Source organism: Agelaius phoeniceus, chromosome 21 (assembly GCF_051311805.1).
Source record: "Agelaius phoeniceus isolate bAgePho1 chromosome 21, bAgePho1.hap1, whole genome shotgun sequence".
Classification (NCBI taxonomy): domain Eukaryota; kingdom Metazoa; phylum Chordata; class Aves; order Passeriformes; family Icteridae; genus Agelaius; species Agelaius phoeniceus.
The window spans coordinates 9,508,092-9,523,051 of record NC_135285.1 but is presented as its reverse complement, the minus strand read 5'-3'; the positions used below and the strand labels follow the sequence as shown (position 1 = coordinate 9,523,051).

The 14,960-nt window shown below is 42.2% G+C and overlaps 1 protein-coding gene across 3 annotated transcripts in view; it reads right to left on the bottom strand.

Moving 5' to 3' along the window:
• The window catches only part of CAMSAP1 (calmodulin regulated spectrin associated protein 1), a 32,401-nt gene that overhangs the window by 1,639 nt on the left and 15,802 nt on the right, over positions 1 to 14,960 (bottom strand). For 2 of the 3 annotated variants that reach the window (XM_077189361.1, XM_077189363.1), the window contains exons 3-18: positions 13,440 to 13,702; positions 13,092 to 13,253; positions 12,368 to 12,448; positions 11,385 to 11,417; positions 8,103 to 8,244; positions 7,002 to 7,141; positions 6,804 to 6,900; positions 6,208 to 6,385; positions 5,526 to 5,620; positions 5,119 to 5,203; positions 2,324 to 4,757; positions 1,498 to 1,634; positions 1,201 to 1,409; positions 1,014 to 1,116; positions 572 to 687; positions 193 to 311 (exon numbers count right to left, since the gene is read on the bottom strand). In XM_077189361.1, coding sequence (XP_077045476.1) covers positions 193 to 311; positions 572 to 687; positions 1,014 to 1,116; positions 1,201 to 1,409; positions 1,498 to 1,634; positions 2,324 to 4,757; positions 5,119 to 5,203; positions 5,526 to 5,620; positions 6,208 to 6,385; positions 6,804 to 6,900; positions 7,002 to 7,141; positions 8,103 to 8,244; positions 11,385 to 11,417; positions 12,368 to 12,448; positions 13,092 to 13,253; positions 13,440 to 13,702 — 4,394 coding nt within the window. The remainder of the gene's footprint in view (positions 1 to 192; positions 312 to 571; positions 688 to 1,013; positions 1,117 to 1,200; positions 1,410 to 1,497; positions 1,635 to 2,323; positions 4,758 to 5,118; positions 5,204 to 5,525; positions 5,621 to 6,207; positions 6,386 to 6,803; positions 6,901 to 7,001; positions 7,142 to 8,102; positions 8,245 to 11,384; positions 11,418 to 12,367; positions 12,449 to 13,091; positions 13,254 to 13,439; positions 13,703 to 14,960) is intronic. The other variant, XM_077189362.1, reaches the window with a different exon arrangement.

The following is a 14,960-nucleotide window of genomic DNA, read 5'->3' as shown; positions in this document are numbered from 1 at the left end:
TGAACCTAAAAGCAGAACTCTAAGTACAGAGTTCCCAGTAAATACGGGATCGCGTTTTCCATGGGGAAAGCAAAAAATGCTCTCGACAGCCACAGTATAGGAAATGGAATTCACACTGCACAGCAGTGGGGCTATGGAATCAGCATTACAGACCCATGTGATTGAGAGTGCATTAATAATTTTAATGTTTACCTCTAATATTGAGTTCTTATGTGGTTCATTCACTTTTCCAGCAAGACAGCAGTGAGATATAGCATTGTGAATAATGGGTTTGTTGGATTTGCTGCTGGGTTCCTTAAATAATTTTGGACCTAAGGAAGATAAAGAAGTCAAAATTATCTGCCTTACACTTATCAAAGCTAAGATTTTCATCCAAAGCAAAAAAAAGAAAAAAACCCCTCATTATTTTTCTAGAATGACTTACTTTTAGAGATATTAAACAGAACAAAATACACTTGACAACTTCTCAGAAATAACATGAAACACATCACAGGTTTTCCTGACCTGGTATTCATAATAAATGAATAAAACAAACTAAACAAAAGCAACTAAACTAAAACAAAGCAGGCACCTGTGTATTCTGCCACTGAAGCAATAGAAGATGCTGTGGAAGCATTCTCCCAGTCTCTCTCTGTGTTTCTGCTGGGATTTCTGCTCAGAATGGGTAAGGACTCCATTGATTCAACTCTGGGAGGGAAATAAATAAAAAATTACATGCCAAGGTTTTGGGGTTTGGCCCTATAATCTCACATAAATGCTGCTGTCCCTGAATGGAACAGAATATTCTCCCTTTTCCTCCCCAGAACAGTCAGATCCTCCTTGCTAGAAATCAAAGCAAAATTCTGACTCCTCTGGGAGAAACAAAACAAAATTACACGTTTGTAGCCACATAAACCAGATGAATTCGGCAATGCTGATTGTGCTGCTCTGCCAGTGAGGTGAAGCAAACAGCACTGAAGCCCAAATCTGTTCCATTGCCCGGGACAGAGAAACCCAAGAGAAGCTGGCTGTACCTCTGTGAGGGAGTGCCACCAGAGTGAACACTTTCAGGCTCAGTTGTTGCTGCTGAGGCCAAAGACAGACTGGAACCAGACTGAGCACTGCTCAAGTTATCAGCTACAAAACAGGAGAGAAAATGTCAAACACATTTGGTGACAGCAGATTGGAAACTCAGAGGGAGCAAACAAAGCCAATCCTTACGTGTAGAAGAACACTTGGTGCCTGAATCACTGTAAGATTCCTCACGATGGACCGACTTTGGCCTGGGTTTTTTGGGCTTGGATTTGGGTTTCCCAAGCCCTTGCTCCTCCAAAATTTGCTGCTGTTTTTTCCTCAGATATTCTTGCTTGATAAGCTCTCGCCGAGCCTTCTCCTCTTCTTTCCGTATCCGGTCCTCCTCAGCTTTGCGGCTGCCACAGAACACAAGGACAGTGCATTCAGCATGGAGCAGCCTCCTGACCTTGAAATACAGAGAAATTCTTTGCTGTGCATCATTACCGAGCCTCATCCCTTTTCTGCTCCACCTCAGCCTCCAGCTGCTGCTTCCGCAGCCGCGCCTCCTCGGCCTTGCGCTGCTGTTTCAGGAGGAACGCCGCCCGCTTCTTGGCCAGCTCGTCCTCTGCCTTCTGTTCATCCTGAAAAACACAAAGGGATGGAAAATTGAAGGAACAGTGGACAGTTTATTAAGCTGGACATCACAAGATTGCTGATGATTCCAGGAAAATTTGAAGAAAAACTATTACTTTTGGAAATCTTTACATTTTTAGAATTGATGAGTGTAAATCAAATCCTCTTATTGTTCAAGAAACTATTAAGAGAGAGTTTTAGTGTTCCCTTATGTCTGTGAGGAGAAAAAAGGGGCTCATCTTACTCTGACTTGGTTTAAAATATCTTTAATTATCACAAAACCTTCCAGACCTGCAAAGTACAGTGCAGCTATGATGTGGGCCAGGATGGACGCCACAAATAATCCCAGTGAATGACAATCAGTCCAAATTAATCACACTACAAAGACCCCAAAAGTTAAATTCCCTGAGACTGAGACTAGTTTGACTTTCTTGAAAGAGAAATTAAAAGAGAAAGTATCATGTCAGCACGTTTGTGGTACTGACAATAATAATTGCTAAGCACAAATTAGGACACTAAATGTTTTGAGAGCTGATCTCTCTCTTTTTCCAGAAGTAATTGTTTTCCACTGCAGCTTTTTTATATTCAAATATTGCAACCAATTCGGGCTGTGCTCCATCAGGAGCCTGGGAAACACCAGTTCTAATGCTGGGTGAGTGTGTAACAGGAAACAAAGAGAGAAAGGTAACACATTTACCTTGAAGAAAAAACCCACACCAGACTTCTGATCACCTTCACTAATCATATCCGTGGAGCTATCCTGGTTTTCAAGTTCTCCTTCATCTGGAGCTTTTAAATCAGACAAATCTACTTCAATGAGATTGGCCTTGCTTCTCAGGGGCTCATCCACTGGGACATTTTCTTTTCCTGAGCCATCAGAAGAATTCAACCCTGTTTCCTTGAAGCTGCTATTCACCTCTTTGCTCATTTCAGACAGAATATTTGCATCTTTGGAGGTGGAAAGAACAAGTGCCCTTTGATTGCTCTCATCATGAAGTCTATAGGTATCAAAGAAACACTTCTCTTGGGAACCACTCCCATGGTCAGGGCTGCTTTCCAGTCCCACTTCTGTGGGTGTCTTTGCCAAGCTATTGGGTGGGAAAGGTCTCAAATGTGGAAGGTTTTCTAGGCTGGGAGTTGGGGTTTTAACACGTGCTGAGTTCTGCTGCCTGTCCTTAGGGACTTTCAGCTCTGAAGGCCTTCCTGGCCGGGGAGTCCTTCCTTGGCCGAGGCGCGGCGGCTTCCGCAGGCTGTTCATTCCAGTTGGAGACAGGGGCTCAACAAAATGAATTGAAGGTTTCACCTTTTGGTCCTGAGAGTTACTTCTGGTTCCTGGGGATGGCACTGTTGGAGATTTCATGAGCAGCTCCTGCTGCTGGGATATCTTTAAGATGGCCTGCTGCAGGGTGCTGATTGTTTCATTCAGCTTCTCAATGGAAAGATCACATTCATTTATATCTGCTTCAGTCACGTTGTCTTCTAGGAGGGCAACAGAAATAATTTTACTTTTTTCCAGATCGTGTATAGCAGCAGGGTCTTTTGGTTTGTGTTGTTCAGCAAAAGCCAGGCTTTCCTGCATTTTTTTTGCTACTTCTTGAGAATCATTGAGCATTTCTTCTCTCTCCTCCTCCTTCACAAGAAACTCCTCAGATTTGGAACCCAAAGAAACTTCATCTAAATCTTCCCCATTGTGCCGGGAATATTCTTTCCCAAAATGTTCTGGTTTAAGAGGTTGTGGACCATCGGGAGACTTCCCTTTTTTAACAACATGCAGGAAAGCTGCCTTGCCCAATTTTAGTCTCTGCCTTGCTGATAAGGCTTCCATCTTCTTCTTCTGAGCCTCTATGGCCCTGCGCTTCTCTTCCAGCTGCATGTGGAGCTGCACCAGCTCTGAAGCTAAAAGATTCACATTGTCTTTGTTCTGCCTGTTGGGGCTCTGCTCTCGCTTCTGTTTCCACGTGGTCAGTGGTGCTGGGCAGCTTTCTGACCCATCTGGGGTGGTTTTTTGGGAGCTGCTGGTGCTGGACTTGGTCTCGTAGCTGTTGAGCCTCTGCAGCTTCCTCTCTGCAAAGCTGGTCATGCGGACACTGCCGCTGGCCATGGACACGCTGCTCACCTGGGAGATGGTGCTCAGGCAGGGGCTGGAGCGCCCGCTGGCATCGTCCTTGTCCTCGTGCTCCTTCACCTTCATGTCCTCCTGCAGCTTGGCAGACTCCTCCTCACCAATGTACTTAGTGACTATAGGATGGTTGTCTATGGCCACCAAATCCTGGTCAGCATCTTCCATGTCCAGGAGATCTGGCTCTGAGTCTTGTCTCACCATGGTCCAGGTTGTATCCTGAACGTGCAGGCCGAGACCTTTCCCATAACTCACATTGACTTTACTTGTTACCTCATCATCAGCTTTAGCAGCATGAAGAAAGAATCCTCCAGTGGATAGCTCCTGAGAGGAAGGATCTAAACTGCTACTAGCCAAAGGTCTGGAAGCTTCTATACCTGCTTCCCCCAGGGCCATTGCATCTGCAGAACTGGCATCTGCAACTGGAGTGAAATCAGAGCTAGAAATGGGAGTAAAAGTCCTATTGAGGTCATGCTCACCATGACTGCTCGTGGCTTTCTTGCGCATCAAAGACAAGTGTCCTTCATTTAACCTCTTGGTTACAAAACTCCTCTGTTTCCCCTCCCCACACTCATCCTCTTTATTGATGACCTGTTTTTCCTTGGCTGGTTTCAGGACTGCGGGCATTAAAGGCTCCAGGTAAAAACTCTCAGCTTTGCTGTCCGCAGGGTCACTGTTTGTTTTTGGAGACCACGCCGTGGCCACTAGGCTGGGCACCCTGGCTGCTGCATTCTGCGCCTCAGGGTCACCATGGTTTGGCCTTTCTTCAGATCTGATGATGGCAATGAGCTCTTCATCTTCATCCTCCATTTCTACATTGTTCAGCAAACTCTTCCCATTGGCTTTCACCGATGGAGGGTGGGGCTGATTTTTGGGGGTTACATTGACAATGTTGGAAGCAAGACTGTCCTTGCTGATGGACCTGGCCAGGCTAATGCTGTCACCAGAGCCAGGGTCCACATCAGTACTGGCAGAATGATGAAGAGCAAATGGTGTTGGCTGAGACAGAGGCCTAAAAAAGATAAGAAGAATCTACTGACACTCAAGCACGACAAGGTACAATTTGTTGAAATAAAGACCATGATGCAGAGAGCTAAAATAGTTGTTTTATTTTTAAAATGCATCCTGTACCACGAGTGACCAGCAATACCAAGCAGCAACTTCAGAAACTTCCATTTTCAAGAGCACTTGCTGAAAGTCACGGCTAACGAATTTTCAATTGCAAATCTAAAATCAGTCAGCTCTGAAAGTGCACATAAGGAGAAAACAAAATTAAGTGACTGTCAGTGCAGTTCTAGGGCAGTGATACCACATTACCACAATCAAATTGTCCCAGTATCATTTCCTCAAGCAATGCTGTAACAAATAATTACCTGGGTTTCTTCTCTGGCCATGCCAGAACTGCCCCTCGTGGCTGCCCATCAACGCGGGTCAGAGAATTCGAACGATGCCGATGGCCTGAAAAGGTTTTTAATTAGTAATAGTTTAGAAATGGTCTTTAAACCAGCACTATTGCCTCATTTAATAGCAAACAGAAACAGAGTCAACTCCTTCCCCAACAGATGGCAGCAGAAAACAGATTTGCTGCAGCTGCCACCAGACACAGTCAAAGCCTGAAAAAAATTAAAATCCACTGAAACTCAACATGCTCACCCACTTGTGTTACTGCAGATTAATTCAATTCTGAATCAGTTACAGAAATTACCTTATATTTTAATTAATTATTTTATTGACATTGACAGTCATTGTTTGTTGAAAGGCAAATTCAAGGCAGACTTACCAGGACTGTCTTCTCCCTGTAAAGATTTTTGTTGCTTTTGCCTCAAAGGCAGCAGTGGATGGGAAGGGCTGAAGGCAGGGCTTCCTCCTTTGCCACTAATTCAGAAAGGTAAAAATTCATACTTACTACAAAGAATTTTTTTTCTATAATCAGAAGAAATATCAAATTGCAAAGTCACACTGGTAAGTTACCCTCATCCTCTTTAAAACATAATGAATTTTTAAGAAGTTCCTTAACAGGAAGTTTTTCACATGTAACAATACAAAAGAAAACCTATTACCTGAAATTAAACTAAGTTTCTAAATGCAGTAGATTTAAGACAATGCTTATGTAAATAGTAAATTCAAGTCTAAGCAAAGGCTGAAATAACTTAGAGGTCACCATGAAATTTATGTCAGCTGAAAACTCTTTTCATTAATCACACCAGATCATGCTGAAGTTTGTTTTCACAGAACCCCAGAATAGTTTGGGTTGGAAGGGACCTTGAAGACTGTCCAGTTTCATGGACACCTTCCACAAGAGCAGCTTGCTCCAAGCAAGACCCTGGGCAGCTTTGGAGTCCCTCTGGGGACTCTAAGGTCACCCAGTTTGTGGCAAAATGACAACATTCAGCAGCACAAATCCCCAGGTTATCCAAACAGAGGCACAAAGAGAAGGTGGAAGAAGATGAAGACACACTCACAGGTAGTCAGGCTCCTCGGGGTGCAGGTAGTACCTGCTGCAGGCCTCAGGGGCTGCCTGGGCTGGGGGCTGCAGCTCTGCTGGGCTGGGGCTGGCAGGAGTGGCCAGGAAGCTGCGCTTGGTGGCGTTGGAGATGGGGACAGGGGGCCGGCTGCTCTTCTGCTGCATCACTGCCTTGACTGGCACAGAGGGACAGCATCAGCACCACCCAGGGGCCAGGGAGGGGCAAACAGCACAGGAAGCTCTCACATTGCACAGGGTAGAAGGGAAACTTTGTCTACACTGTAACCTGAAGAACTGATCTTTATTTAAAATATGTCTTCCAGTGAGCGTAATGAAAGTTACAAATTAATACATTAATTAGTGGGTTTAGGGGGGGAAATTATATGTTCAAAAATTATCCATCCAAAATATCAGAACTCAAGTGGATCTAGGACTAATTTTCCTTCTACTTTACTGCTTTTCAAAGATCCCCAGCAAGAATAAATCTTGGGGAGAAATAAACCTTCTAAGGAAACACCACCAGGCAACAGTTTCACTGCAATGTAAGTATTTTCTAAATAACATGCTATCAGTTATCTGTGGTCATGAACTTACCATCCTTTATTTCCTGGATATCTCTGGGTTGTACAAAGTCTGGTTTGACATTCTCAAACCACCAGAAGAGTTCTGCAATGAACACCATGACATTAGGCTGAAACAGAAAAAAAAAAATAAAATTACACCTCACATTAACAAAACACTCCTGATTTACCCACATTTTATTGAAAAATCATCTTTTGTTGTGTTTCTTACCTTTAAAACCAAAGGAGCATACAACATGTCCTCCAAGGTGAGGTAAAAGCATTTGTTTAGGTACTCATTTGAGAATTCTCTCAAGAGCTGAATGTTATAGAGGCTGTCTGCAATTGATGTCACCTCCTTCAAACAGATATCTGGGAAGAGGAAAGGGCTGAGTAAGTTCTGGCACTTTCCCAAGGGATCACCCTTCCACCCCCAGCTCACAGAAACATGAAATACAGGAACTTCACAGACTCTACAGCAGCACTGGATATTTACTGGCTACCAGTGACATTTCTCTACCTGCTCAGTGCCAGAGGGACAGGAAAAGGAGGAAGAAAACCACAGAGAGCAGTATCAGTTCTGCATTCATTTTGGAATCCACAGGGGATTCTGTCTATCACAGCCACAGAAAAGGTAAACAGGCTACAGAGAACACACATAATGACAAAATACAAAAGCAATTAAAACCAGACATCTTGATTTGCATATAATAAAGGGTTACTCCTAGGATTCACAGTGCTGGTTCCTTCTGAAAACACTCAGGAGCTCTGCAAGGTACAACATATCTGAGAATTTAAAAACCAATAGGAAATGTTGATTTGCAGAAGTTAATGCAACAAGGACATTGATTTATTAAAAAAACATTTTCTGGGGAAGAGAACTCAAGTTTTGCAATGCCCAAGAGTGACAATTTCTGCAGATCGAGAGAAACTATTTCATAATCTAGATTTTTAAAATGCCAAGTTATGCCAAGAAAAAAATGAGAATTATCAGCTAGCACTGGTGGACATGTACTCCATTTTTATGGCATTGAAACCAAGCTCAGTTATTTAAGCAAAGAAAGCCACATCATCTAAAACTGGAAAAGAAAGGATTCTTTTGTGGCTCATAAGATACAGAACACAGTCTTCTAAATACAGTAAGTAAAAAAATCAATATCCAAGAGAGATTCTTTTTAAAATGCAGATTCCATATGTGACCTGTCTCCAACCTGCCATACTCCACTACCTATTAAATGTGCTGCATTTTAAATTTTTCATGTATTTCTAGTTCAGCTTTCAAAGCCTGAAAGCCTTTTATTCCTTTGATTCCCTCAAAACCTTTATTACATACCATCTAGTTTCATTTGCTCTGGACAATAATAGTGAATCACAGCTAGAAGAGCAGCACCATCACTACCATCCTTCATCAGATCTTCCAGCACAGGGAAATAGGGTAACTGCCTGCTGGAGAGGTGGTCCCTTCTGTAACGCACCTACAGAGAGAAACAAGGGTTCACATCATGCTGAAGAGGCTAAAAGACAAAAAAAACCCCAAAAAAGCAAAGAAAAAGGAATCTGTGTTAAGCATTGAAAACTCTTTTCGCTGGATCCTTTCTGCCATTCTGCCCCAAGTCAAAGCCAGCTGGCAAAGTTGTGCTTTTCTCCCTGTGGAAGCCAATTCTGAAGGAAATGGTGTTTGCTTTTAATCCCAGAATGGTTTGGGTTGGAAGGGACCTTAAAGATCACCTAACCCAGCCCCCTTGCACTAGGGCAGGTTGCTCACCTGCCATTCAGTCTCCTCATGGCCAGGAGCAATCTGTGCTGCTGGATTCCTCACTTCTCTCACACATTTTAACTTATTATAAATCAATTTAACTCAAAACCCTTCCCCACAGATGCATGAATGCAGCAGATCCAAAGAAAGAGACATGGGGAGCTACATGAGAACACTTAAAGCTTGGGAGAAACAAAACACAGCAAAAATAATTCTGAGGGGCTGGTGATCTCTCATACCTTACCCACATCCATGGGTTTGCTGCTGTGCCCACACACAGCAAAGTTCTCTCAGAGGGAACCAGAGCATGGCACATCTGTGTGCAACACAGGTGTTGTGCAAAAATAAAAACCACCTTTTTCAAAATAGTCAGAGAGAAGGAGGCCTTGACATCCCCAGCAAAACTCCCCTTGATTTACTACAGATCAAAATCAAGCTCTGGTGCAAACCACCCTGCAGCCCTCAGGGAATCTGGAGCTGCCAAAGCCAGTCAGCTGAAGAACAAATCTTGGCATTGCTTCTTGCAAGTTTTGCAAGTTCCAGGCTTGCTGTTTCCTGAGCATCCACACACTATGGGAGGCTGTGTCTAAACTGAGCAGCAAAGCAGGTGGGAAAGCAAAAGCAGAATGCACTGCAGGGCCTGGCAGAAACAGCTGGCAGTGCTGGGAAAACATCCCTTGGCCACTTCAGGGCACTGAGAGCACTGGGACTGAACAGAATCTCTTGTCTGCTCTGCAGACACACCAATCACACACTGAGTCATCAGAGGAAAGCTGGGTTTTACCAACATCCTACACATCCCAGGCCAGCCTGGGAAAGCTCTACACACACACACATTCCTAGGTGTCAGTTTAGGATGGCACAGGCTGTGAAAAAATCTGTTCAGAGCAATGAAGATCACTTGGAGCAATGAGAACCAGTTTCTTCTCTTTATTTTGCATATGCTACCCCAAGTTTCCCAAGGAACTCAAAGCTATCTCTGCATGCTAATGCTATTTTTCCTGTCCTTTTCCCAGGGGCAAATTGGGTTTTTCCCCAGCCTGGAGCACTCCACGAAGATGGAATGGGATGGGAATCATACTGTACCACACGAGCATATTCCACTGGCTCCAGCATGCAGTGAGATAGGGCATGCATCAGATCAGGCTTACAGAGAGAAACAGTGAGATATAGGATGGTGATTATTCAAACAAGAAACAAATCAAAGGCATCAGCAACATCCATTATGCACTAGAAATGTGGTTGTTAAGTCTGGTAGAGTAAGTGTGCACACCAAGGGAAATTGGTTAGCTTGAAAGGGTCAGCATTTATCCACTTAAAGTAAGCATATTAAAAAAAAAACCTTCAGAAATTCTTTTTCAACTTTAATTCCTCCTGTAGTTAAAGTAGATAAAAATATTTCTTTTCCAATAGGCTTAAATGGAATTTAAATCAATGGCAGTCAATACCAAGATCTAAAATCTGTAAAGATTCCTTGTTTCTTTTGGCTTTAGTGAAAAACCCCACAAATTTATCAAAGAGGGTTTTTATGGATTTAATTCCTTTTTTTTTCTCAGCTGTTATTCTCTTAACCCTCCAGTCTTTTACACTGAAAATTCTGAATTCTTCCTTATTTTCTAAGCCAAGTGTTGTGGTTTGTAACCCTCCTGTCCATGCATACAGTGAATGACATTTGTATGCAGTAACTGCAGAAACAGTGCTACTGAAATAGAGATTATTCTATTCCAACCAAACAAAAATCACAAAATAAAAAAGCACAGAATTGACAGAACCTGACAACAACTTTGAGAGATTTCAAAACCTGTCAGTAAACCATTAAAATCTAAGTGGACTAGAAGTGAGACAACCTTTGTTTACTCCTTCCTTTAATTTCAGATATTTAAAGTTTTGGCTCAAACAAAGGATTAGGAGGCTGCAGTGGGACTGAGCTCCCTGTGGGAAGGCAGAGGGATCATGGGGAGGCTGCCTGATCACACCTGCCTTTTCCAAGTGCTCTGCCCTTTGGAATTAACAACTGAGACAACAGCTCATCTTCCCAGAGAGAAAATGAATAACCAGCTCCTGCAAGGGCAGGAGAAAGGGCATCAAAGCTGAGGAAAGCAAAGGAACAAAGGAAAATTCTCTGCAAGATGGAATAAACCCAGAAAACTCTGACAAAAGAAAGCAGGATTTCTATAAGCACAATTTTGTTGGTTTGGGATTTTTTTTTTTAATATATAGTGGAATTGATGTTCCAATTTCACACTTCAGCAGAAAGAAAAATCAGTATTTTGTTCCACTGTCTTCCCTCCCAGTGTGCCAGCTCCAGGCTCCTTAACTGAGCACACAATCCCAGCAACTGTCCCACAAACTGGGCTGGCCCATCTCCTACCCCACCTCAGAGAACAGCAGTGCTCTGGCTCTGACAGATTCACAGATCTGCAGCAGAGCAGGTGCAGGAGCAGTGTAAGAGCATTATTTAAGCACAACCATCTGAGTATCTTAACTATGGATTCCAAGATTAGGCAGCCCTTTAAGCTGCCCAGCTTTTCCCTCACCTCAGTGCTGTGCTCAGTTCCTACTCACACCCAGCAAATGCAAACCATTTCAACTGGTAATTTTCTAGTTTTTTTATTGCTACTCCAGCTCCCTGACTCCTGCAGTGTGGAAGCAATTTGGAGATGCTGCAAAGGGAGTATGCTGTGTGCTGTACAGTATGCAATAAGCACGGCATGGAAGCAAAGCCTGATGACCCAAAAGCTCACACAGGTGTTTTTCAAAGAGCAGCTGAGAAGCATTGCAATGGAAGCAAACACTCTGAGGAAGTTTAAAGAGCCATGATTTTGTGGATGACAACTGGTGTAAAAGTAGTTCACTTACAGGTACTAATTTCCAATACCATTTGGAAGGAGACTGCTCAGGAAGCAAGGAAAGGAACGTAGGAATAGGAAAGGAACATCAGCAATGCAAGTTAAAAGCAGTAATACTTAAATGCACTTCAGCAATAAACACTTTCACATTTCAGAGGCCTTGTAGCCTAGAAATTTAGATTTAAAGATACCAAATGAGACTCAATAGCCAATAGGGTCAAATAATTCAACTTTAGATCACAGATCAACTTGTAAATTAAGCATCTCTTTTTTGATGAAGGATATTATTTTCCATAAAAGGCACATAAAAAACCTTCACCACTAACATGAAAATTAAACTGTGCCTTGTTCATAGGTCACACTTTGAGCTCTTTGCCTAGTAATGCCAATTTGAGGAAAGAATATGTTATTTGTAATTTAAGGTTTTATGAAATCCCAGATTGGGAGTTCAGATAGATATTATGTTGGAGAAAGACTATTTGACATTCTCCAGAAATGAAAGTGTGCTATATTTTGCAATATTAGTGCATTGTAATATAATTTCAAGGGAAAAAGCTGGAAAAAAACTACAAACACACACATATAACATTTGAATGCCAAGAGTATCCTTCCTGGACAGAACCTGAATAAGTCCCTAAATACACACTGGAAAAATAACATGCAAAAAGAACATGCCCCAAGACTTTCAAAATATATAACATATATTTTGTGCTGTGAAAGCTGAGTCATATTTACCCACATACAGTTGATACAGGTTATTTTAGTTGAAACAAGTTGTTTTCATCCTACTGAAACTTAAAGGAAAGTCAGGAGATAACAATGGGCTTCAAAGGCAGGGAAGGGCACTGATGACAGAGACAAAACAAAGTGCATGCAGAAAACCTCACTTTTGAGGATTGGAGCCCTCACACTTCCCTGACAAAGAAAATACTGATATTTAAATCCATCCATCATCAACACACAATATCACAACTGAAGACAAATTTGTTTTACCTTTTGATGCCCTGGACTTTCCATTAGTTGTTGTTTTAATTTAATCTCTTTCTCTGTTATCTCTCTCATTTTAAGGTTCACCTAAAAGGGCATAGCAAAGAAAATTAATTAAAATACACCTGGACATGTTTCCACAAGTGTCCTTCTTGCTCCTGTTACTTAACAGTCAATTCATGCTACAAACATAAAAAGTTGATAGAAAAGCATGGTACAGCAGTTTTCTAGACCAAGTCTCTATTAGCAGGAGCTGAAATCACAATCCTGGGTTTGCAAGGACACATTCCCTTTGGAATGTGACTCTTGTCACTCAAAAGAATTAGACTAACTTAACTGCTGCCCTTGGAAAAATTCCAGCACTTCTGTTAAATGTTCCATCTAGTCAGAGTTAAGTCCATCCTCTTATTTAGCATGAAACAGGGCTTCACCTAAAAAAACCCCCACCAACCAAAAAACACCTCATAGCAACTTCTCTGAAAAGAAAGAATCCAATTTTTACAGTTTTTCTAAGTTAGCTCCTTATTATTGTCTTTATTTTTGAATTTACCAGCTTTATCCTTCCCTAAGAAAAACAAGTAGAAGGGATGCTAGGAAGTAGATGCTTGCTAAAGTAGAAGGGATGACAGAACTGCACAAGTAAGAAAGGAAGGCATGCCTCAGAATCCATTTGAAAAATCTGAAAGCTGACAAGAAAAGACAGGCAGGCTTTTCCCAAAGTGAATTTTACCTTGTTAATCCAGAAAACCATGGCATCCTCCAAATCATAGGGCAGTTCTTTTGAGGCACTGAATGTAGAGAAACGCTTGACACTGGCAACCACCTTCTCAATGCTGATCATTTCTACAGTGTAGGCCATCATAAGGGCATCAATCATTGCCATATGAGAACTCTGAGAGAAGAAAACAGAGAGGATTGGCAAATAAAATCCCTTTTAAAAACAGTACCTTCTAACTGTATTTAAACCAAAACATTGCTAAGGTTAACGACCTAGAAATTAAAATAGTAAATGGAGTGAAGAGCTCTTAACTAGCGTTAAATAAAAAGAAGATGATTAGGTGGATTTAATTAAGCGAACCATTTTGATTGGTGCAGAGCCCAGATCAGACTCAGACACAGGTGTATCATCGCTCTCCATGACGTAAATCCCCTTCCGAGACAGCGCCTGGATCACGGACTGGTGGCCCTGCAGAGCTGCCACCTGGTCCCCCTTGAGGATGAGGCTGCAGACGCGGCAGTAGAGCTCGCTGGAGAGCAGCAGTTTGATCACGGGCGGTTTGATGTGCTCCTGCTCGTACTGGTCGATGTAGAACGGGTCCTTCAGCTCCTCCGGGACGTTGTCTGCAAGAGCCGAGAGAGCGGTGACACGAGGCTCCTCAGCAGCAGTGGGCAATCCCACGTGCCACAGGGATGCACATTTGATTTGGGATTATCAGGTTAGGGCACAGGTTAAAATGGGTGGCAGATGGGCAAGGTTCATCCATATCAGCACAGCAAAATCCCAAAGCATCCACACATGGCAACTGGAGAACTGCAAGACTCCATCACCAACAGGAGTTGGTCTCCAAACCAAGCCACCAATTTTTTAATGGATTCTGGCAATTCAGAAGGAAAAGACCAAAATATCTGACTAAAACCTTGAACATTTTACAAACTAACCAGTGAGCTGATTATCTATTTTTTGTCAAGAGCATTAATCAAACTCTTGTAGCTTTCAGCCTTTAAATAATTCAAGCCTAGGAAGCAAAACCATTCCATTTGGATTAAGCAGGAACTTTAAACCAAATCTAAAATTGAACTTCTTCTGCCTTGGCCCAATTTCCACAAGTTGTGTTAGGATTTTTATCAAACTGATCCTAGCCCCTGAGTGTAATAATTTAGAAGAAGCTAAAATTAGCAACACAGAGGGCCTCACCCTTGCACACCACCAGCCATAAACACATTTTTACTACTCCCAGCACAGCTCAGAGCTGGCAGGAGAGAAAAGCACTAACAACAACCAATATTCCAATCACTCTAAATATGTCCAAGACATCTCAAATCCATCCCTTGCTCTATATCCCAAAATAAATCCTTCTCCTCACGTTGGGTAATCAGGCTGGAAGCTATTGATCTTTCTAACAACCAAGCAGGAATAATGAGAGTCTGCAGCTCCAAGAAAAATATTCTCTAGCCTCAAGTGTATTGTCTTAATAGAAGCCTGACATTTCCTAAATTTCAAACATAAAATTCTATATGATGCTATCCAGTCACTCTGAATATCTTTCCCCAAAGTCACTTAAGCAGTTCATTTTAAATATATACATCTACACTTAAAAGAATTATTAATTTGGCAGCATATTTACTTTTCATTCAGCTCATTTCCAGAATAATTAAATTTTCCCATTCCAAGAAACTCCTACCCATATCTTTGAGCTGCAAAATAAGGCACACAGTAATTGTATGCTGCAGAGCACTTGATGTTCATGAAGAAGAGGGATGGAGACAGAGTGCTATTGCATGAGCTACAAGTACATCTCACTTAGATAAAAATATGCAGCAAACCAGTGTTGTCTAACAGCTCCTGTCAGTCAGACAGTGCTGGTCCTTTTTCAAAGTG